At 36.6% G+C, this 23,598-nt stretch overlaps 1 protein-coding gene and 1 long non-coding RNA gene across 4 annotated transcripts in view; one reads left to right on the forward strand and one right to left on the reverse strand.

Moving 5' to 3' along the window:
• Nucleotides 1-23,598, reverse strand: part of LOC132792390 (phosphatidylinositol 4-kinase beta) — a 43,932-nt gene that overhangs the window by 11,424 nt on the left and 8,910 nt on the right. For all 3 annotated transcript variants that reach the window (XM_060801745.1, XM_060801746.1, XM_060801744.1), the window contains exon 3: nucleotides 5,019-6,475. In XM_060801745.1, the coding sequence (XP_060657728.1) occupies nucleotides 5,019-6,166 (1,148 nt within the window). In that variant the 5' untranslated portion in view covers nucleotides 6,167-6,475. The remainder of the gene's footprint in view (nucleotides 1-5,018; nucleotides 6,476-23,598) is intronic.
• LOC132792391 (uncharacterized) lies at nucleotides 2,453-17,401 on the forward strand. Its single transcript, XR_009633000.1, has 3 exons — nucleotides 2,453-2,771; nucleotides 16,663-16,843; nucleotides 17,107-17,401. It is a non-coding gene; the product is annotated as an uncharacterized LOC132792391 (long non-coding RNA).

Below are 23,598 nucleotides of genomic sequence, written 5' to 3' on the forward strand. Positions count from 1 at the left end.
ATAGAGCGCAAAAATGATCATTACTTTGAATCAAAATGCAAAATTTGATAGGAAAAACTTGGAAAATTGCATCACAAAATAAAATCGATTGCAATTGAGGAAACTTAATATGCATTAATAATAATCTTTTAAAGCAATTTGAGAATATTACTTTTGAAAATTGCATAGGTTTGAAAATTGAACCATAAATGGAAAGTTTGCTGTTTTGGATACTTATCATAATAATCATATCATAATTTATAATAAAGAACTTTGGGAAAGCTGATTCAACATTTAAATACAAAATATTCGATTGCTATTGAGGAAATTTAATTTTAGTTTCATGTTCTTAAACACTTTGAGCATTATGATTTGATAAAACCGCAAATTTAACTAGAGCTGTTGATTATACTTTATACATATAATATTTTATATTCAAAACTTAGGAATGTTGATATGAGAAAAAATGCTTCTAAATTTAAACTTAGGAATGTTGATATGAGAAAAATGCTTCTAAATTTAATTTATTTCTGTTGAGAAGACCTAATAGATATAATCTTTTAAATTTTATGCAAATAGCTTAGAAATAATCTAGTACTTTATATTTTTTAGGTTTTTTTTTGGAAAGATCAATTAGTTTAATACTTTACTTTCACATTCCTTTTTTTAGTTTCGCTATGAATCAGTTTGAAGCTTAATAAACTTGCACTCTATAATTTGTATTATAAATTCACAGCCACTTGTGAAATATAAATATTTTGTGAATAAAGTGCTCTAAGAAATATACATGATGAAAAAAGCATGAAAATTGAACTACAAAATAAGTATTTGCTGTTGAGAATTCTTAATAATGTTTGCCATTCCAAATACAAATACTTAATAACTTTGAGATTGAACATATGACGAAAAATGATTAAAAAGTGAAGTACAAAAAAATCAATTGCTTACTTACTAAACATAATAATCATTTCTATTCGAGAACTTTGAGAATGAACAAATGTATGAAGAAGAAAGTTTAAAAATTGAGCCACAAAATAAATAAATTTAGCAATAACAAATATTTTTGTAAATTCAAATATGAAAACCTTGAGAATTGAGTGTGATAAGTGTAAATTCCTAATGTAATGTAATATGTAACACAAAAAAGATAAGAAATGCTAAGGGAAACTCATTCGACTGTCGGATACCCTATGTGGAATGCATTCGTTTGGGTTAAACAATCCTATGTGGAATGCAATCGTTTGGGTTAAACAATCAATATAGCAATCCCCACTGACACAATCAGACAGTTTTGTGCAGCACACGAGTGCAAAGACTTTACTTAGCCCAAAGCAAAGGGATGGGCGACTATAGAACTGAGTGCTTTGAAAACTGAAATGTCTAGTTGAATTCAATGATAGACATGCCATGCTCGGCAGTCAGGCAGGCACATTAATGGCTTACATGTGTAAGCCAAACTGTATGGAAATTGAGGGCCATTGCCACATGGCACTTGGCAGTAGCATAAGAAAAATAAACGACAACGAAACGGGGCGAAATGCAAAAATCGTTTTCAATAAACAATTTTGTTTTTAGCATTTTGCAAAGAGCGTCGTCGTCGAGCCCTGTCGCGCCTGCGTGTCGCATTCAATTGGGTGTTGCAACCAAACAGAGAGGGGGGCATAGATGTGGCATATTTTGCATGCAGTCAATGGGGCATGTGGCGTGCCTAGCAAAAATGACGTGACGTGTGGCGCGACAGGCTGAAAGTTTTGACGCCATTGTGGTAATTTCTGCAGGGAAAACGCGACAACAAAGTGAAGTGGGGAAAACTTGAATAGGCGCTACACAGACCTCAGCTCAGCTCAACTCTGCTTAGCCTGACGCCAGGCTGCAATTTAGCCAGGGTCGAAACAGGTCGAAAAGCCCGAGAGAGAGAGAGAGTAGGCGAATAGGGCGGGATCAGTCAGTCAGTCAGTTAGTCAGTTCGTCAGTGAGGGGAGAAATCAGGCAGTGAGTGTTGCGTGCTTGGCTGAGCGGCGTCAGTTTTCCGGTTTTAGTCGCCAATGAAAATGGTCAACGCAAAGAGATACAACACTGCACAGCACACACGCTTGTAGATGGCTCTGTGTGGCAAGCAACGTGGCAAGGAGATTAATGAGATTTGTTGTTTAAGACAGCTAAACAAAAAGTAAAAGGGTATTCAAATGTATGCAGACTGACTGAACTATCAATCTCAAAAAGTAAGAAAGATACGAACTTTACACAGGATATTTGGATATTCTTTTTTATATAATAAGGCAGCGAATTAAAAGAGTTAAAGTGCACTAAAAGTCGGAGAGTAATTATATCTATATACGCATATATAAATCTTAGTCCAGATTAATTGTCGAAAATATCAATGCTTTCCCTAAAAGGTTATCATTTAATAAGCAGTAAACGGGTGTTAGTAAGTCCTAAAGGACGTACTGAACTATTACCGTACAGTTTCAAAAGGTGAGAGCTAGGAGGCTGAGAAATTTATAGAAAATATTTGTATAATTTCATCATTTAATAAGTCAACTAACCAAAGAATAAATGGATGCTTTAATGAATGAAAAAGGAAGAGTAAATCTATCTATATATGAATAACTGTTTGTCCTAACTAAAAAGTATGAGCTGGGGGGCTGAAATTTGTAAACAACAAAAGTGTACAAGTTAATAAACCAGCAAAATCAATAGCAGAAGTTCGTTAAGACGTATTTAAAAGGTAGAACATCTTCAAGTCCAAACTATATATATAAAATGGAACTGTCAACACACAACTTTAAAAGGTAAGAGCTAGGAGGCTGAAAGTGTTGCACACAATTGAAATATTAATGACAAATGATAGAAGCTTTTAAACAAAATTATCATTAAATAACGTATCATACATAACGTAACTTCATTACCATAATTCAACATGTGCAAAGTAAGTTAAGTTGCGGGATATTCTGGCTAGTAAAGTATAACATTTCTATATAAGAGATTAAATGATGCATATTTACCAATTAAGGGGATTTTTCTAGCGTCTCTTTTCTTAAGTCCGCAAATCGAAACAAAATCGATTTGCATGTCGTAATAAAATTCACATTCTAAATAAGTTCTCAGAATTAAAAGAGAAACACATGTTTTCTTTGAGTATTTCCCAGTCGAGCAGCCTCAACTGTAGCCTGTTTCAACGATGTTGTTTCAGTTGCTGTGTTGTACATCGCTTTTGTATTTATGATTGCCATTAAGACGCATCGTAATGCCGCACCTACTGCAAAGGCGCAGCAGCGATTGAACGCTCCTATTTATGAGAGGAGTCGACGTAAGAGAAAAGACAGGGACAGGAGTTGGGGAAGCAGGCCATTGATTGACGCTGTCAATTATTCAATAGCGCTAAAAGCCTCTTTTTAAGGGAGTTACAACTCCATTGTCTTGCCTCCCCATTGGGCAACGCCTTTTTGATTGCCACACGGCAAAGGGAAAGGGAAAATGACCAGGTGTGAAATGTATGCAAAGCGAATGCCTTTAAAATTACGATAAGCACACAAAAGGTCATTAGCAGTGTTGACCTCGCGCACAGAACAGAAGTGCAGTAAAGCAAATTCTTTGTCGCAATTAAGTTCGAGGATAAATTATTGGTAGCATTTCCATAGTAAAATGAGGTAGCAGCTGTTGGCCAAGTTGCCAAGGCTGGACATTAGCAGTTGACGCCTCAACCTTTTCGCCTTGTTACGCCGAACTCTGACAGGTTGCATGTGGTCATGAAATGTTTCCCGGAATGGTCGATAGAGTTAATAACAATAAAAAAGCACTGTAATTGCTAGGCGGTGAGTGGGTTTTTCGCTTTTCTGTCTGTGTGTGTGTGTGAGGTTTCCCACGCTTTCAAGTCGAAAAAAAACAGTAAATGAAACGTTGGTAACCGACTTCATAACATGCGCACGTAATGTTAGTGAGTTAACATGGTAAGCCAGACTGTTATCAACAGCTACTTAAACTGTCAGCAATGGAAGACGGACTGTCTATATTTAGAAATACATTTAATAATTGTATTTACTTTTGCCACTAATAAATACATTTCTTTATTTTTTCTGTTTAAGTAAAGGTTTTCTTAAGTGAAGTTGGATGTAAGGAATTATATTATAATGTAATATATAATTCAATTAATTGTCAGTTCCGCTTATAGTGTCTATAATGTCTGGCTCTTCCATTATAATCATCTGTTATCAACACTAATTCAAACTGCTAGTTAAAGAGAACAGTAGTTTATTTATAGACATAAATAGCACGCTATTATTTAATAAACTACACTACATTCTATATACTTTGTATAGCTTAATTTGTATTGAATTGTCGCTAAATGATTCCATTTACACGAGCTGTTCAATGGTCATTATTTCATCATACTTTGATTGCTCCAATTTTGTTGTTTGTTTGCTATGTAAAGCAATAAACTTTACATAAACTTTGTTAACATACTATGTTAAGCTGAGCAGCAGATAATGCTAATGTTAAATACACTTTACAGCCGCTGCTTATGTTGTTTTGCTGCTATGTAAGCTTTACAGAACTGTTGGTCTATGTAAAGATAACATCATGTAATCAGCAGAGCACTGTTAAAATAATGTTAAATTGCATTTTGTGCTTTACTTCTAATTGAATAAACTTTTCACCGGTGTAACTTTTTTTCCTCCTAGCTTACTATGTTAAGCTGATCAGCTGTTAAAATAATATTTATTTGAATGTTGTATTTCGCTTTACGAAGCTGTTAATTTCTCCTATGTATAACTTAACAGTGTTAAGTTTAAGTTTTGCTGCTATGGAAACTTTGCAGAACTGTTGCTTTCATGTAATCAGCTGAGCACTATAAACATAATGTTAAATTGCATGTTATGTTTTGCTTCTATGTGCAGAAACATAACATCACTGTTACTTTTTTTGTATGTTAAACTTAACATCAGTGTTTCAACTTTTAAATATTCAAATTCATTTACGTCATTCCTAAGTTCCTAAACTGTTAAATATTAAAATTCATATACGTAATTTCAACTCACCTGAAATCCAAACTCAAGTTCCTTTGATGCGTGGAGATGCGCTTTGGCGGCTGTCCGTTCGCCTGTCCGTTTGTCTGTGCTGCACCATTTGGTGGCGCCACACTGAGATTGGGACGACCGTGCACCGAGGGCATGGAGTGATTGAAACCACGACTCAGACTTAGGCGGGGCTTGGAGTAACGCGTGTGCTTCGGAGTGCTGGCCGCAGAGCTGATGGCGGGCGTGTTGGAAGTTGTGTTGTTGCTGATGCTGCTACAGCAGCTGCTCAAGCTGCTGCTGTTGTTGCTGCTGCTGCTGAGGGGCAACGTGACGGGCGGCGCTTTGAGAAACGCTGGCACATAATCCTCATGATGTCCCTGACTCAACACGGGCGAGGCAAGCGGCGTCTGAGCGCCGCCATTCTCCGGGCAAACAACAGCGAGCGGTTGCTCGGCACCAGAACTTGGACTGGCACTGAGACTGCAACTGGAGCTGGAACTGGGCTGTGCTGTTGATGTTGCTGTTGTGGCGGGGGCAGCAACCACTGTGGGACTGTGCACCACGGTGCTGTTGCTGTGTTCGCTGGAGCTGCTCGTGCTGTTGCAAGCAGCCGTCGAATGCTCCGAGTTGTCATCATCATCGCAGGTCAAGCCACAACTATCCAAATTTCCATTGCCATTCTCGATCAGTTTGCCATTAATCGAACTCAAACTGCTGCTGCTGATCGTTTTGCCATTCATGTTGTAATCGGAATGAGCATCCGAGCAGGACAAACGCACCATGGCGGGCGCACAATGATCCACGACATCGGCACCGCCATCGATAGCATCCACGGCGGCGGGACGGAAGTTGAGCAGTTCACTGCCAGTGTGCAGATCATCGGCGGTCACAGCCAGAGCCACAGGCGAGAGCAGTTTGTTGGCTGTCTCGATTTCACGGATCTGCCGCAGATACTGATAGCCATTGTCCTGGGCAACGGGTTTCTTCCGTGTGACGCCACCAACGCTGGCTATGCTCAGGCCAACGATGCTGCCACCATTCTGCTTCTGCTTCAGCTCTTCGCTGGTGGCAACTGCTGTGGCGGTGGTCGTTGTCATGGCGCCCGTTGAGTTGCTGCTCGAATTGCTCGAGTTCTTTTTGGTTTTAAATGCTGAGATGACGGAGTTCATTTTGATTGCGTTCGAAGTTTTCTAGTATAGACTGTAGATTGAGTGCGTGTTGAGTGTGAGTGAGTGAGTGAGATAGAGATAGTCTTCTGGATGGCAAGAGTCTTTTCTTCTTTCTTTCTTTCCTTCTGTGTTTTTTTTGCTTTAGACCTTTGTTACAATTGCAGTGATTCCTTCCAGCTGCTGCTGTTGTTTTCGCTCTTGCAGTTGACTCATTTTGAATAGTGAATTGAATGCTCTTGCTCTACATTTGAGTCACATTCACTCGACGCTGAATCGTAGTAGACGGAGGCCCATTTCGGCTCAGGTTCACTGTAAGCGAGAGAGAAATTGGTGTCAATTAGTAATTTATAATCAATTGTGGGCACACACACAATATTGAGGTAAAAAAACAACTTGAAATTGAGCTGTTTTCAGCTTGGCTTCGACTTCGGCTTCCCCCTTTCTGTGTTTTTGCTACCCCTGAGTCATGAGTTGTTTGTCTTGAATTTCCATAATGAGAGCAGTTAGGAACCCCTCATTAGAGGGTTGCTTTGCCCTGTGGCGCCTGTGCCCCATAAAAGCTGGCTGACAACTTGCTCGGCCTTGAAAAAACTGTAGAAACTGCGCACATTGCTTCTCCCCTCGTCCCGATAAAAATTAGGCTCTCTGTGTATGAGAATTGTGCTATTGTCCTCCTCAATCTAGAGGCGACATTAACTGTTAGAAGGCAGCTTTGTTTGGTTTCCCCGGTCTCGCGATTCTCTTATACATTTTTTTTTCTTGTGCTTTCCTATTTATTTATTTATTTTTATGAGCGCAAAAATCTCTGGCACATGACCAAATGCAAATCAATGACGGCAAATTTATATAAATAAATCTTGTTCGCATGAAATTTAGACGGTCAAGTGGCCCTGAAAAGATATTAAGACATAGTCCAATGTCTGTGTGTTTGTTTGTTTGTATGTGAGACATATTAATATGTATGTACAATACATTGTACATAGTCTCCCCATAAACAAATATGTACAATCTCATATAGATACAGATACAGTGCGCGTGTTTTATGGTGAACTGCTCTACTAGAACAATCTTCGACATTCGTTGTGCACAATTAACGCTGCTAAAAAAAAAACAAACGATTCAAAATTATCACTATAAAATCGCTAGCGAAACCAATACAAGGTCTATGGAGCGATCATATTGATAATAAAACTTGTGCAAAGTCGGTCGAAAGTAGTACATTAAACTTTTAACAACTTAAAAATGCCATTAGCGCAAATTTAGTCAACAAAATTATTTTGGTATTTTAATATTCACAACTACATGCGATATTAAGTTGCCAAAATAAGATAAGTTAATTTACTTGATCGATAAGTCATTTTCTTTCTCTCTTGCAACAAATCAAAATTGCGACTAAATAAAACTCAGTTAAATGATTGATTTATTGCAATATGATAAAAATACTAGTACTGATTAGAGATTTCTTTAACATATTAAAATTACATATAAGTCAAGGTTAATCAAATAAGTTTGTTTTAAAATTCGCTATTCATTAAGAGAAAAGATCTATTAACTACTTTATAGAGAAGTCATTGCTCTTACTTGGATCATATCGAAACTGGAATTTTAATACTCGCAATCGTATTGATAACTTAGCTCTTTATCTTGATTTATTAGTCATTAGATATTGCTCTTTCTTACTTTAAATCAAAAAAGAATATAAGTAAAATTGGGATCAATGATTTTGGTCTTTCGTTATTTACAATCTATTGATTGATAAGCCTATTCACTCTACTTAGAATGGCTTGGATTTTTCTGCTGTCTACAAATCAAAACTAGAGCTTGGTAAAGCTTTATGAAATGATTTTGGTATTTTGTATTTTTGGCATCCAATAATTATGGTATTTCAATAATTTGGTATTTTTATATCGAATGATTTTAGTATTCAAATTTGTTGGTATTTTATGATTTTGCTATTTTAATTATTTGGTATGTATTGATTTTAGTATTTTAATCATTCGGTATTTAATAATATTGACATTTTCATTATTTGGTTTGTAATGGTTTTGGTATTTTAATTATTCGATATATTATGATTTTGGCATTTTCAATTTGGTGTCTAATGATTTCGGTATTTTAATTATATGGGTATCTAATATTTTTTTGGTATCTAATGATTTTGACAAGATAATAATCTTGCGACAAATTTATACTCTACTATTTGTAGACAAGCTCAAAACTGACTAGATCTCATTCTTTTAATGAATCCCCTCTAATTCATCACAACGCTTATTCACTGTACCTTAGCCTGCTTATTGACCTGCCTAATGAGCTAACGCAAAACACTCGTGCGAATTCGTCATCGTTTTATGCAGAATTCTCTCGTTCAGCAAATCGAACTGTCAACAAAAACAACTGCTCAATGATCAAACATGTTCAAGGCGCAGCAGGGCCAATGCACTGTTCCATTTTTGTTGGGGGTCTTCGATTTTTGGGGCTTTGGGGTATTCGTGCACCTAGCCATGGCCTTGACCCAATTCTTCTTTATTTGTTTTTGTATTTGTTTCGTTTCATTTGGTTTGGTCACTGTCCACTTTTAACTATCGATTTGTGTCAACCGAACAACAGCAGCGACTAAAGTGTAAAATAAATAAACAATTTGTATGACAGACGTGAGAAAGTCGACAACTTGCGTTTAGCTGCAGTCGTAAAAATTGTCTATTAAATGCACAAACATTCTCTCAGTTTGGTCCACTCTGACAGCTGGTGAACACACCTCCCCCCTCTCCTCTCCTGCTTTGAGTTAACATGAGTTGCACCTTGTGCCCGTTTTTCTCTTGGCGTTTTTTATGAGCTGCTGGGCTGACCCCAATTATGACCCCCTTCTTCTTCTTCGCGTTTACAACCCCTGACATTCATTCACTTGCAATCGCACAGCCTCAATCTAAGCACAATCTGCATGTGCCAAATAGCTTCCCCCTCTTTGTCCCCTCCCTCCCTTTCCCTTTCCCAGTCCTCTAAAAAGTGGGCGTATTGTTGTTGTTGAGCCAACAAGTGACATTGTTTACGGCATACTCTATAAAACCCAAAGAGAACTTAATTCGCCATGCTTAAGCAAAGTGCAGCGAGTAATTAAATAAAAATAAAACAAATACGCCAGCTGCAGTTGAGTGTGCTTGACTGTAGGATACCCGGCACACAAATTTAGTTAACTAAGTTAGAGGAAACTGCTTTACTTAAATTCTTTGCTAATTAACAAGTAAGAAAGCTTCAGTCGAGGGTGCTTGAGCAAAGCAAATACCGCAAAAATACTGCAATATACCAAAGGCTATATTTGGTATATTAATATAATGATACATTTAAAATATCCGTGGACTCGACTGTGAAAAATACTGATACCGCAAAAATACTGCAATATACCAAAGGCTATATTTTTGGTATATCAATATAATGGTACATTCCAATTATCTGTGGGCTCGACTGTTGACTACCTGCTGCCTACTTTTAATAAAAGCGGTATTTTTATATTGAAATATACAAATGCAAAATGCAATTTTATGTCAAGAGTGTGGGATACCCGCAATACTTTTTAAATAAACAGGGCAAAACAGGGCGGTATTATTTTGTATAATACACCAAATTAATACACTAAAAGATATAAAATATACCAAAGGTATAAAATAATTTAATATATTTCATCTTGTATCTCTTTTCACACTCTCTAATCATACCCTTCTATACCTCGAATGCATTTAATTTCTGCACAAATCTGATGATTCACAATTTCTCTTATTAAAGAACAGATACCCACTTACTAAGATGCCGCAATTAACTATGACACATGTGTCTCGCAGAAAGTTTGTTTGCCAAATCAAATGGCAACAAAAAATAGCGCATTTTATCTGCCGCCAAGTCAATCAACTTGGCTTTAATTTCTGAAGGTCAAGAGATACCAAAGTGAAAGGCTGTAAACCGGTTCAAAGTCTGTACAACACTCCAAACGACAAAGTCGATTAAAATATTTCAACTTGTTTTCTGTTTTGATTAGCACCACAAATTTGCCTTTTGTTTTGTGTGTGTGTTTGGCCAAAACAAAATGCAAAACAAAAACATTTGCTAGTCATAAAATTCTAGTTCAAGTCTCAATAAAAAACAATTTTGGAATTGAAAAGTTTGCACAAATCTTCTTACACTAATGCTATATTAATCGATTGATGAGCAGGAAGAAAGAAAGAAGAAAGCAGCGTAAACAGATTAACTTTGGCATAATGATGTCGATGATGTTGATTGGATCAGTCGCACGTCAAGCGCACTTATTAAATGTATAAGCAGATGAGACTACAACAGCAATTGCTGGTGTTGGCACTAATCAGATTAGTAATTAAACGTACGGCACACATGGCATGGCTAATTAAATAATGCGCCGAGTCCAAGTCCAATCCCTCTAACTATATTAGACTTGTGTATTATACTTTCTGTGTGTGTTTGCCGCACTCAATGACCTAATCAAAGAAGGCAAAATTGTAGTTGTTGCTTGTGATACCCGGCAGTCAAGAGCTTAAAGGCTTATATACATTCAATGGCTGACGAAGGGATTATTGTTTGTCTCTGTAATGTCAGAAATTTAAAACGCTTCACAGTATAAAGTATACCATAAAGTATTTTTAACTTGATTTTAGTATGCACTCAGTATTAAGTTGTTAAATTAATTATGCTTGAGGCTTAAAATGTCAAAATACAAATTTAGTTGGACTACAAATTTGTCGAGTTATTTGCATCTTTCTTTACAATTTTAATCTATACTTTAGTGTAGATTACTAAGCGGCATATTCAGTGAAGTTAACAAAACAAAAATGCATTTCAGTATTAAAAAATACCAAGTGTTACATTTTAATAGTAACTTTTAGCATTTCGTAATTGACTATTCGTATTCTTTAGTGTTCAAAAAAAATCATTTTTCTATTTAAATATACCCTGTGTTCAATTTTAATACTAACTTTTTTGATTTCCCAATTGAAATAGTTAATAAATAGTTTTATAGAAAATTGAGTAATGAACAGATATTGACGCTGTTCAAGATTGAATCAGGTGGATTGAAGCGGTTTGAACTTATCTCAGATCTTTTTTTACATGCGGTGACTTCAAATCGTATGACAATAATATTGAGCAAAAATTACACAATTTTCTTACATTCAAATCAATAATGAGTATGCGGGTAATCGAAAGTCGAGCACACTCATGCTGCAGCTTTTTGACTTGTTGTTTTTGGTGTTGTTTCGGGTTGCCAACCCATAGATAAACGCAACGACGCTATTATCATAAAAAACAAACACAACACACACACACCAAAAAAAAAAAAAGTAAAAGGCTCCTCCTCTCGTTAAAAATAGCACATCAAAAACGGAATTAACATCGAGACCCAACTGGGAGGCGGTTTGTTTGTTTGACTCAAACGACAACAACAACAACAAGATGGGCAGGCAGGCAGCATTCCAGCGGGGTCAAAGCAGCTGCCTTCAATTAATTTAAGTGCAAAATTTTTCATTTCCCAAAATAACAAGCACATGGCATGCTTTGCTTGCGGCATTGCGAACGTTGCGGGTGTTCAGAGGGCCTTGAAAATAGTTGCAGCAACTATGAAAAACTGTTGACCCCAGGCAAAGCTCATCACCAGACAAGAGTGAGCGAATGAGTGTGTGCGTCAGTCATTCAGTCAGTCAAAGAACTGAGAACTGACCATATTAATCGCCACCACGTGCGAAAGTTCGTATTTCTGGTTGCCACTCCTTGACTTTGGCACGCCAACATTCCGCTTGATTTTATTTGTTTTATTTCCATTTCTTTTTTTTGGGCCGATGAACGATTACAATCGACAGCAAGTTTCCACTTCTGTGTTTTTGGTTTTTATGCGATCATAATTAAAATTTATGTAAGTTGGCACATTCCATTCTGATTTCCACATCCATAACTCAAGCGCGCAATCGGGAAATTCCTAGACATTATTTAATAGAGCAAACTATTGAGTCACACACACAAGAATTTCCTTTAACCGTGTTGTTTACTCTTTAATATTATTATACCATGCACTCGAGTCGCTTTTTGTGATAACTTCTAATCGCATTTCGGTGGCAAAGCCTTTCTTATCTGAATCTGGTAATGACTTTTCGTTACTTTCGGACTAACAGTGAGTTGGCACTTGAGAGGCTCTCTGAAAATGGGCGTGGGAAGGTTGCTGCTGAGTTCAACTTAAATCAAACTCAACTTATACTTAGCATATGTTTACATATGCGTTTTATGACTCTTCTTCTTCGAGTGTAATTCGATCTCGGGGGGCAGAAACACTTATTACTTGTGATATCCGCAGTGTGTCTCTCAGCTCTCAAACCTTTGAGACTCGTCTCTTGTATCTTTCGGCTCGTATTTCGCTGGATAAGCGTGTCCTGTGCAGGGTCAAATTGCTGTTTAGTTGCAGCTCTACAAGTGCCTTTGAGAAATTCAAGTGTTTTTCCATGCATTTTTCTCTCCTTATCATCAAAACGAAAGAGTCGGAAATTCAGTTGAATTTATACTTGTACTTTTAAATTGTTCTAAACCTCAGTTGATTGTAAGTTTTTTGTTCGGATTTGGCAACACAATCTTTAGCGTTGCGTCTCGTCTATTTCCCTGGCATTGTCTAGTAATTACAACATGTTCATTAAGTCGTCTTGGTCGAGCGTGGAGCTGTTGACTAACCTAACCCAAGGCCATTTCAAATTGTCGTCGTCGTCCGACAATTGAGCAACAAGTGCGATGGCAACAACAAAAAAACACATTTCAAGATGTACGCGCCACTAAACAAAAAAAATAAACAATTTGAATATATACTGTATACGAAATAGAGATTTCTCTTTCGACTGAATGCCGATGAACTTGAGCCAAATAAAATGTCAAAGCAAAGTTCAATAACGAAATCAATTAAATTCTAATTAGCTGCTGTTGTTCGGAATCTATCTAGATCTCTCTCAACTTTGTTACCAAAATTTATGTTAACTTTGAGTTTCGAGAGTCAGCGAACTTTGGCCAAAACATTGACAAAATGTTCGAACGAACAAGGGAAAAAAAAGAAAAGTTGACTCACGGCTGAGAGCCTGGGACATTCCTAAATGGAAATCTAAACATGTAGCTTGTCAGGCGTAGCCAGCAATCAATCAAAAGCCAGCCAAAAAGCCGAAAAACAAAAAAACGACTACAACGACAGCGACATCGGCACAAAAAGCAAAAACAAGTTTTTTTCCCTCAAGTTGGCTGCCAACAAAAACCAAATTCGTTTGGGCCAGGCCAGCAGCCTGATGGACAGGGCCAACAAAGCAGACGGAAAGACACGGACAGACAGAACGACGGCGGCGGCAGCCTGTGAGTTGACCTTACAACACTGCAACAGCAAACAGCAATGGTTGGTTGCATGCATCGCTGCGCGGCACCCCAAAATGTAGTATAAATAAAAATGCCACACGCTGCACGTTGACGAAAGAACAAACTTGAAATCTGAAAATCTCGAGCGGAGGAGGAATACAACCGAAGCGTATCCCTATGCGAAAATTGCAAGAATTAATTTGTTCGTTTGCAAACGGAAGTCGTAGCTGATAATGCCGCCCCCCAAAATGTTGCTCCACTCCACTCTACATTAACTCCTTCTAAATACCCCAACTAAGCCGGAGGCAAACCTAGACCGAGCAGCCAAGCAAATGAGTATTATTACAACATGATTATGTTGTATGGACTTCCTGTGTGTCAGTCGATTTATTGTAGCCACTGTCTGTAGTCAAGATTCAGCTTGTATTATCTTGTCGCATATGGAAGCTTCCCGTTCTACGTTTTTCAGTTGTCCATCAACTGACAGCAGAGACTCAACTCAACTCGCAACTGTCCAGCGCGTTGCTTCCTTCTGTTTAGTTATTCAAGTCATGCTCGTGTCGCTTTTTGCTCCATTGTTCGGTTTTTATTTATCAAGGCAAGTTTGAGTTTCAGTTTAGTTACCTCAATGATTTGGCAGGTTTCCGAGTTCCTATCGAGACACACACACAAACTGTTGATTGGACTTTTAGTTTAGTTCCGAATGGCTAGCGGCAGCATCTTTCTTTTTTTCCCCCTTTTCTTTTCTGTTTTGTAAACTGTATTTCAATTTCCGTTAGATTGTACCAAGTACTATATATAGTATATGCTATATTTAACACAATTTGCCGCAGCGTATGAGGAAACTTTTGTGGCAAAGACAGCTTGAAAGTTTTTTGCCGAAAAAACTTCCTAGAAAAAAGCGCTGTTGGGGGAATTTTAAGTGTGCTCGCTTCTAACAAGAACAAAATCAACATTTATTAAATAAATATTTCATCAAAAGTTATTTTTTTGTTGTGCTTATGCAAATGAAGCAGCGACCCCAACAACAGTCTAGCTTTTGGGTTCCGACACAGACAAAGATGGGAACTTCCTGTAGCTTTTTCAGCTGAGGAGCTAAGAGAAGGAGGAGGAGGAGGAGGAAGCGTGTAGACACATAACAAAGCTGGGCTGTAAATTGGCGTACAAAGAACGACTAGAAATATATATGAAAATATATAAAATATTTACAAGAGAACAAGAGAGAGAGATAAGTTGCAGGCAGTTCTTGAGGTTTGCATAAAAAGCCAAACAATAACAAGCTTGTCCCTGTCTGGGCGCCCACAGATAAAACCCTTCACTTTTGTATATTCCCTACGTGGATGCCATTATATTATGTTGAGTTCACAGGGGAAGGGGGAGGGGAGAGAATGGAATCACCAGAGCGCACCGATGCCTGTAATTTTATGTCTGGACGTGCCACACGGCGGCATTGGGCAGCCTGCCAAAAAAAAAAAAGCGAGAGAAAAGGGGAGCTTCATAATAAATGGCCAAACTGTGTGCAGCTGCAACAGGAAGTGGCACCAGGCGAGAAGGTGACACACACTCAAAATGGTAGACAACAATGCCCAAAACTTTACCCAAATCTAATTATAATTTACGAGCATATTGTATCGCATTGATAGGAGAAATAGAGTGAGAGAAAGCCCAGTGAAAAATCTATTAATTTTGGAAAGGCGCACAATAAAGTTTTTTTTTCGGTTTAGAAAATCGCGCACTTCATCATATCTCTCTCTTTCTCTCTCTCTATCAGTTGCTGTCTTATCTTCTGCAGCCTCAATTAAATTATTTGCAGTGTTTCGGTTTTGTTGTCGGTCGCTCGGTTGTTGTTTCGTGCTGCCCAGGTGTGCCACACCTTTATTATCTACTGCAACTGTTGCTGCTGCGGCTTCATACACCAGCTCTTTGTTCCCAGCACTTGGCTACAGCTGCGATTTTGCGCAACTTTCGGTGGCACACAGAGCTCAGCAGCTCCGCAGCTGTGCAACTGCGAATTGTGTGATATTTTTCTTATTTTTTGCTTTTTTGGGAGTAGAGGTTGAGAAGTGTTCGTTATCTGTGCTGTTTGTCATGCTTAAGCTTTGTGCGGAATCTCTATGAACAGCAAAATGTATAGGAGAGCGTGAGAGCTATTAAACTAAAATAATACCCTGTACTGCAACAGTATAAATATATAGTGCACTGGGTTGTGTGAACTTTCTTATGAAAGAATACAAGTTATTGTACATTGACTAAGCAAAGTTTACTTATTTAGAATGTTTTATTAATAAAAATCTTCATTAAAACCAAAGTATTTTCATTTTATGATTTACAGCCTTGAAATACTTTTTTCGACTCTGAACTCTATGTAAAACTCTCATGAGAGATTATAAAAATTGAAGTTATAAACTCAAGAAGCTAATAGCTGTAAATTGACTAAGCAAAGTTTCCATATTTAGAATGCACTATAAATAGCCAAGATTAAGATTACTTTTTTTTATTAAAACTATCTTATTAAAGAATATCAATTTGTAAATTGAGAACTCAATATGCTCAATAGCTGTTATAGCTCTATTCTTTGTGATAAGTGCGAATTTAAATTTTCGTTTTCACTTTTATTAAATAAATAATATTTGTAAAGTGGCTAAGAAATGATTTTTCCAACCAATTTCAATAAAGTAAAGTAGTGTGGTATTAAGATATACCAACAAATACTAAAATATACCAACAATATATTAATATACTATTACATTCTGAATATACCATAAAAAGTAAATCAGTATGGTATTAAAATATACCAACAAATACTAAAATATACCAACAACCATATTATGTGATATATTGATATACTATTACATTCTGAATATACTATAAAATAATGCACAAAATATACCAAATTGTCAATTGCTATATTAACTTTCTTATGAGAGCGAAGTTATTTAACTCACATAAAAAAATTTGTATAGAATAATAAATATATATTTTATTGTATACTTTATAGTATTCTCATAGCATGAAATTAGTATATTTCATAGTGTAGTATTTTGTATAGTATAGTATAAATTACATTTAGAGTAAGTCAATTCTTCTACAACGTTATTTTTCTCTCATCACCACTGCATCCTCAGTTCACTCTATGAACAACTTTAGCAAGTCATACCCCAAGGCCTACTTCACCTGCCCAGAGGGTATTGCATGCTGTCATCTAATGTTCTCGGCTTGCTGTCAAACTACGCAATCAGCAGCACCAACGGCAACCGCACCGGCGGCAACAACGGCAGCAAGTCATGTTATCAGCACACACACACAGTGAGTGCAAACACGAGCACAGTGGCTGACAAAAGCATGCACCCACAAGCTGTTCGCTGTTCTCAGCTTGCCTGAATTTTCTTGCCAAGTGCCAACGAACTCGCTCTCGGCAAAAAGCAAACAGCAAACAGAACGCAAAATGCGAGAATCGTAAAACGTAAAAAGCAAATTGCATTTTGCTTGAGCCGGCAAACTTCGTCTTCGTCTTCGACTGCAAAAATTAATTTGTATGCAACTAATGAACTGTAAATTTGCAATTGCAGCTGCAGCTGCATAATCACTAATCACTGAGCGTTATGAGAGTGCCGAACACAGCAACGAGCGCAGCGAGCACAGCAAACAACGTGAGTGCCAAGACAAGACGTGAGAGACGACGAGATGCAGCCACCAGCAACAGCAGCAGCAAGCATTGGGGCAAGGCCAGAACAACGGCCGCATTCTCAGCATAGTTCTTCGAGTGGTTTGCCATACAAATCAAAATTAGATCTATTTTATCTAACGACTTTGAAGTACCCTGTGGAAAATTGTGTAGCTCTAATGAAATTAAATTCATTCTAGAAGCATTTTTATGATTTTTTTCTCAATTAATATTATTATTATAAAATTAAAAATAAAATACTAAAATACTAAAGAATACTAAAGTATTTAAAATACTAAAATATTTTAAAAATACTGAAGTATACAAAATACTAAATTATTGAAAAATACCAACGAATTAAAAAAAATACTGAAGTCTTAAGAAATACTAAAGTATTAAAAAACGTTAAATAATTTTAAAAATACTTAAGTTATAAAAATACTAGAATATTAAAAAAAAAAAAATAATACTGAAGTATCAAATAATACTAAATTATTAGAAAATACTAAAGTATTAAAAAAATACTAAAGTATTTGAAATACTTAAGAATTCAAAAATACTAAAGTTATAAAAATACTAAAATACCAAAACAAAATACTGAAATACTTTCAACTTCTTTTTCCTCTTTAAAAATTCAGCAGGGTGTTCAAAAACATTAGAAACCATTTGAAATCGAGGCGAGGGAGCTCTGCAGCTAAGTTGCAGATGCTGCACTAATTTTCTGAAATTGTCTTTTGCCATGCCAACAACAGCAACAACTACAAACGACAACAATAAAAAGTTGATGCAGAACAAAAACTCCACGCTGCAATAAATTAGAAAATTCTTCGAGCCGCTGCTGACTCTGCCGAAAGCTGATGATGACGACGATGATAATACTCAACATAATAATAATGATAATGCAGCTGATGATAATAATGATGATGATGATGATTAGTAGGCAGTACAATAATTTTATGCTCCGCAGCATTTGCAGATGCCCCACGCTGTTGCAAGAGTCCTCTCCATCACATATGATATTATTATTTCATGTTCTACATAACTTCGAGTTGAAACTTTTGCTGCAGCTGGCGTGGATCTGTCCACGGCGATGATGCACTCACTCATAATAAGTTACAAATGCTTCATTCCCCCATCGCCCCCCGCCAAACACAACCCACATGCATGCATATGTTGGTGGTGCTCCATCTCCATCGTCTCCATCATCATCATCTTCATCATGGTTATATGCATATGCATGCTCTCATATTTATCTAGCACAAGTTCTTCTAGGGTTTCAGACTTTTCTTCTTCTGCTTATTTCACATTTCCCCCTCACAACAACACCAACAACAAGAGTTTGTGCGCCCACTTTATGAAATTTATGCCATTAACTGGGACAAGCTCTGAGTTCTCCACTACTTCTTCTACTTCTACTTCTCATTTCTGATGACTCTAATTGGTCACTCACATCAGCATCATTCACTTACACTCCTCCAGTTTATATATACTCTACAACTCTTGCCATTTCAAATCCCACACAGCGTGGGTTGCACTTTTGGTTTGTCATTATCATCATCAGCTGTAGTTGTAGTTGTAGTTGTTGTAGTCATCGTCATCAGCAGTAGCAACAGCAGTTGTTGCTTCCACTGTTTGCGCCTTTTATGGCCGCAAGTGGCAGAGGCAACAGTTGAATGCTAAATTGCTTTTGATTGTTCTTAAATACTTAACAAATGCCTGCGCCTCCAATGGAATTTGTTTATTTGGCCTTTTCAATGCAAACAACGTCTTCAAAACTTAAACATCGTTGACGTTAACTGAGCACCATTATCAACGCTACTCTTTGTAACTAAACATAGAAGTTTTATGCATGCAAACTTAGACCGACTATTAACTACTTTATTATGCATTGCAAAAACATGTTAATGTCGCATAAAAAGGGAACTCTTAACTAGTTAACCAATATAGCTAATGACGCCACCCATAATTAACTATTTATTCCATCATTTGACCACAGTAAATGCAGCTTAAAGGTCGCCAAAATTAGCAAAGCTGTTAAGGTAAGGTCGTAAAAGTTAATAAGTTATGAACTGCAGCAAACTTAATAGAATATTAACTGATAATATTCTCAAGAGTAGGATTTTTGCATTCTTATAATGAACTAAATTCAAAACTGTTGCTAAATTTTCAAAGGCTGTTAAATGTAGCTATGAAAATCAATAATCCAACAAAATTAATTGAACTTTAGCTTATAATATTTTTAACAATTGCATTCTATTGATTCTTTTTAAGAACTGAAAAAAATTTGTTATCAAATGAAGTTAAAAACAAGTTTTTTAAATTGATCAATCAACTTATTCTTAACTAAATTCCAAAGTGTCATCAAATTTGCTAAACTGTATCTTTTATCAGCAATATTTTTAAAGCAAAGTTAATAGAACAATTTTAACAACATGATACAGTATTCTTTTAATACATTTTAAGTGCTAAATTCAATTTGTTGCAATAAGTCTTTATGCTAAATGAACTTTGAAGGCGAGTTTTTAAATTGATAACAAATAACGCTTCTAGCGAAAAAGATATCAATTTATTACTAACTAAATTTAGATCTATCAAATTTGCAAATTTGTTTAATAAAGTTTTTAACAGCAATATTCCTCAGAACAATTAGCTGATAGTATTTGAAACAACAAGCTAAAGCATTCGTTTAATTCTTTTCAATAACTAAATTCAAATTATTGCCTTGTCAAATGAATTTAAAATCAGACTCTTTAAATTGATGATAAATTTAACCCCTAACAAAAACAATATCAACAACATATTAAAAGATTTGGCTTAACCTTTGTGCATGTTGCGATATATGAAATTTAAGCCAAGAGCTTTGCATTTTTAAATGCTTCGTTTATGCCCAACGCAGTCAACTGTAATTAAATATTAATTGCACAATTCTAAAGCATGCCAAAGTGACGCTAACAGAACGTTGTTAACAACGTTTTATGGAGTTCTATTTGAGAGAGACTCGTTGGCAAAAATCTGACAAAAACGCGCAGTTGGGACTTGGCTGTTAAATATTTAATTTACGTCTACAACAAAACCATAAACGAGTATGTTTAACAATTTATAACTGTCAGTCAGTGAGTGAGTGAGTGAGTGAGGGTAACAAACCACAACAACAACAACAAAACAGAAAAAATAAAAGATGAAAAGCAAAACAATTGCAGATGGTCGTCATATGCATGCGATTAATTTAAATAATTGAAAGCTACACGCAGCAGCAGCCACACGCCCATGCAGCAGATACATAGATACAGCTATGACTACAGTTGCAGATACAGATACAAATATATCTGCGTGTGTGTGTGAGCAACGCACAAATAAACTTCATCTAAATTAATAAATTCGCATTCGTTAAAAGGCGTATCTGGCCAGAGACACAGCCAGATGGCTGGAGGATGCGATGCGCAGCCCAGTGCGCGCACAACTGGGCGTGGTCGACAAACACACACACACACAGTCGCACACACTCAGGGAGACAGACAAAAATAAATGGCAGAAAATGTGAAACAATTCTGGAAAGCAGCTTAAATAAATGGGGAGTGTGAAGTTGATGCATAAAGTGTGCCATAAAATGCAAAAATAAAGTACAACAAGAAAGCTAGAGTGGAGTGGGCTCGACTGTGAGATACCCGCTAGAAAATAAATATACCAAAAAAATCTCAAATATAACAAATGCAATATTTGGTATAATAATGCTACATTTAAAATATACCACAGAGTAAACCATATTTGGTATGATGACATACTTATATATTCAAAATATACCAGATTGTCGGTTAGACTTTCAGATATCCGACACCCATTTTAGAAAAAAGCAAAACAATGTGGTATTATTCTTAAAATATACCGAAAAAATACTGAAATATATCAAAGACTACATTTGGAATATTGATATACTCATGCATTAAATATATAATATTGAGTACAAAATATACCAGATTGTCTGCTAGATTGCTACACATTTTCTATAAAATCAAAACATGACGGTCTCATTCATTAAATATACCGAATTAATATACCAAAAAATATATATGTATTTATATATTTGGTACATTGATCCTAATTTTTAATTATACCATAGAATAGAAAATATACCATATTGCCTATATTGATATATTACTACATTTGAAATATACCATAGATTACCAAATATACCAGATGGTTAGCTTTTTACATACATTTCCTTTAGACACAATCTTGAAATACCCTTTTACGCTAAGAGTTGTGGGTAAAAAAGGGCGTTCAGCTCCAGCGTGACTTTACTGTACAGTAGTCATTGGCTATTAAAAGCTGATGATGTTATGCATTTGGAGTGTGGCAATCGGGGCTAATTAGCATTTGGCTACTGCCAGTCAGTGTTGCAGTATTTGGTTGCCAATGCTGATTTCTGTTTATTATTGAATAACTGTACATCACACAGATACACACAAATACAGAGACATAATAAGCAACATCAACAATGTGAAATATTCGACCCAGCGGCACAAATATTTTTCAACACTTTCACGCTGCGTGTGTTGTGTTAGGTCACACGCAAAGCTGCGAAGCTGATACAGTTTCGAATATGCAAATTCACTGAGCAACTGACTGAGCGAGTGAATGACTGAATGAATGAGTGAGTGAGTGAACAAATGAATGGCAAAATACAGCAAAATTTACACAACAATTCCAATCGCAGAGCAACGGATATGAAGTCACCAAGTCGCTTGCAACCTCAGCTCGCAGTTGCCAGTTGCAAGCATCCAATCAGGTAGAGATAGAGAAAAGAGAGAAATGATATACATAGAGAGAGAGAAAGAGAGGGGGAGCAACTGCAGCAGCATCCGCAATTCTCTTTCAATTGGCTTTCGCCACCGACTGAAACGACGACGACGACAACGAAAATGGAAAACTATGTGAATACATTTAACTCGTGGCAAGAAACGTTGCAAGTGGCATGCAACAAATCTGGTTTCGACATTTTCATTGCCAACATACTACACACGAATACGAATCCAATCTGAAACTTTTATCACCAGGTGAAAATTGCCAGCAAAATTTGCTGGAGAAAAACTTTTTGCAAAATTCTTAAAGTTCCCTGTGTAAAAAAAAAACGTATCTGTAGCTGCAATTGTTGCAATATCATTTTACACGCTATAAAAGGCAATCTTGAGAGAGAAAGAAAGATTTGATTAAAGTTAAGTTTCGTTGTAACTGTTTTGTATCTTTTTACGAGCGCTGATGTAGCTGTAGTTGTTGCGGTTGATAAACCACAAAAAGTCGAAACTGAAAGATATCGGCGCAAAAGATACATGACGGCGATACGCAGTTAGAGATACAGCGCAAAACTTATTTTTCAGAGAGACGACACGAAATTCTACGTAACAAAGTCTCTAGTTGTATAATATGAAGGTCAACTAGAGACACGAGACTGGAGAGAACTGGTACTTGGTTGAAATCAAGTTGAATAACTTTTCAAGGGCCGCGCCGCAAAAATTGTTTTGCGCTTGAATAGCTCGACGATGCACATTGATCGAAGATGCTGCCACGTTGCATTGTGTGCTAATTGCCATGCTTAAAATGAATCTCTGCATTAGCATTACACTTAACGGGACAGCATCTTCGCTTCCTCGAGCATAATTGAGAGCTGGTTAGCTGCGCTTTTTTAATTCTATTCTCTCGCGTTTCTAAACGGTGCTTAGCAGCTAACTGATATCGCAATTACGTCAAGTGGCAAGTCATGGATGCACCTGGCAATCTTATCGTTATATTCATAGCATGGCTATCTAGTTAGCATTTAGCTAAAACTGCATTTGCAGCTTCCATCCATTCTGACCAGTTCATAGTTCCAATTGGCTGCAAGGTGAGCAACAATTACTTGGAACACGCGGCGCCGAAATGCGATCACATTTAGTGGGCTCAACATTTCCACTTCACATTCACGTAAAAAAGTCTCGATACAACTCTATATAAGCAATTAAATCACTTTATCCGAGCCTCAGATACATTGCCAAATGTATCTTTGCAAGTTTTTCACGCTCTTGAGGTACGTTTCATTTGCTCGAACACAAAAACCAGCTTTCAATCGAGTCAACTAGTCAGATACATTGCCAAAGCGAATGTTTGCGTTTGTACACAAAGTATCTTTGAATTGTATAAAGTGCTCTTAAGGCTATTTATACTGAAAGCTAGCAAAAAGATACAACATCTTTTAAACCGAACGAAACACATGTCAGTTATCAATTAATTTGATAAAGTGTATTTCATTCTTGAGGCTATATTTAATTACGCTTGAATATCAAACAATACTTTTGAGATAACAGTGAGATACACAACAACAAAAATTGTTATTTTTGCAAGGCTACGCATTCAATTATGCAGC

Source organism: Drosophila nasuta, chromosome 3, assembly GCF_023558535.2.
Source record: "Drosophila nasuta strain 15112-1781.00 chromosome 3, ASM2355853v1, whole genome shotgun sequence".
NCBI classification, from domain to species: Eukaryota; Metazoa; Arthropoda; class Insecta; order Diptera; family Drosophilidae; genus Drosophila; species Drosophila nasuta.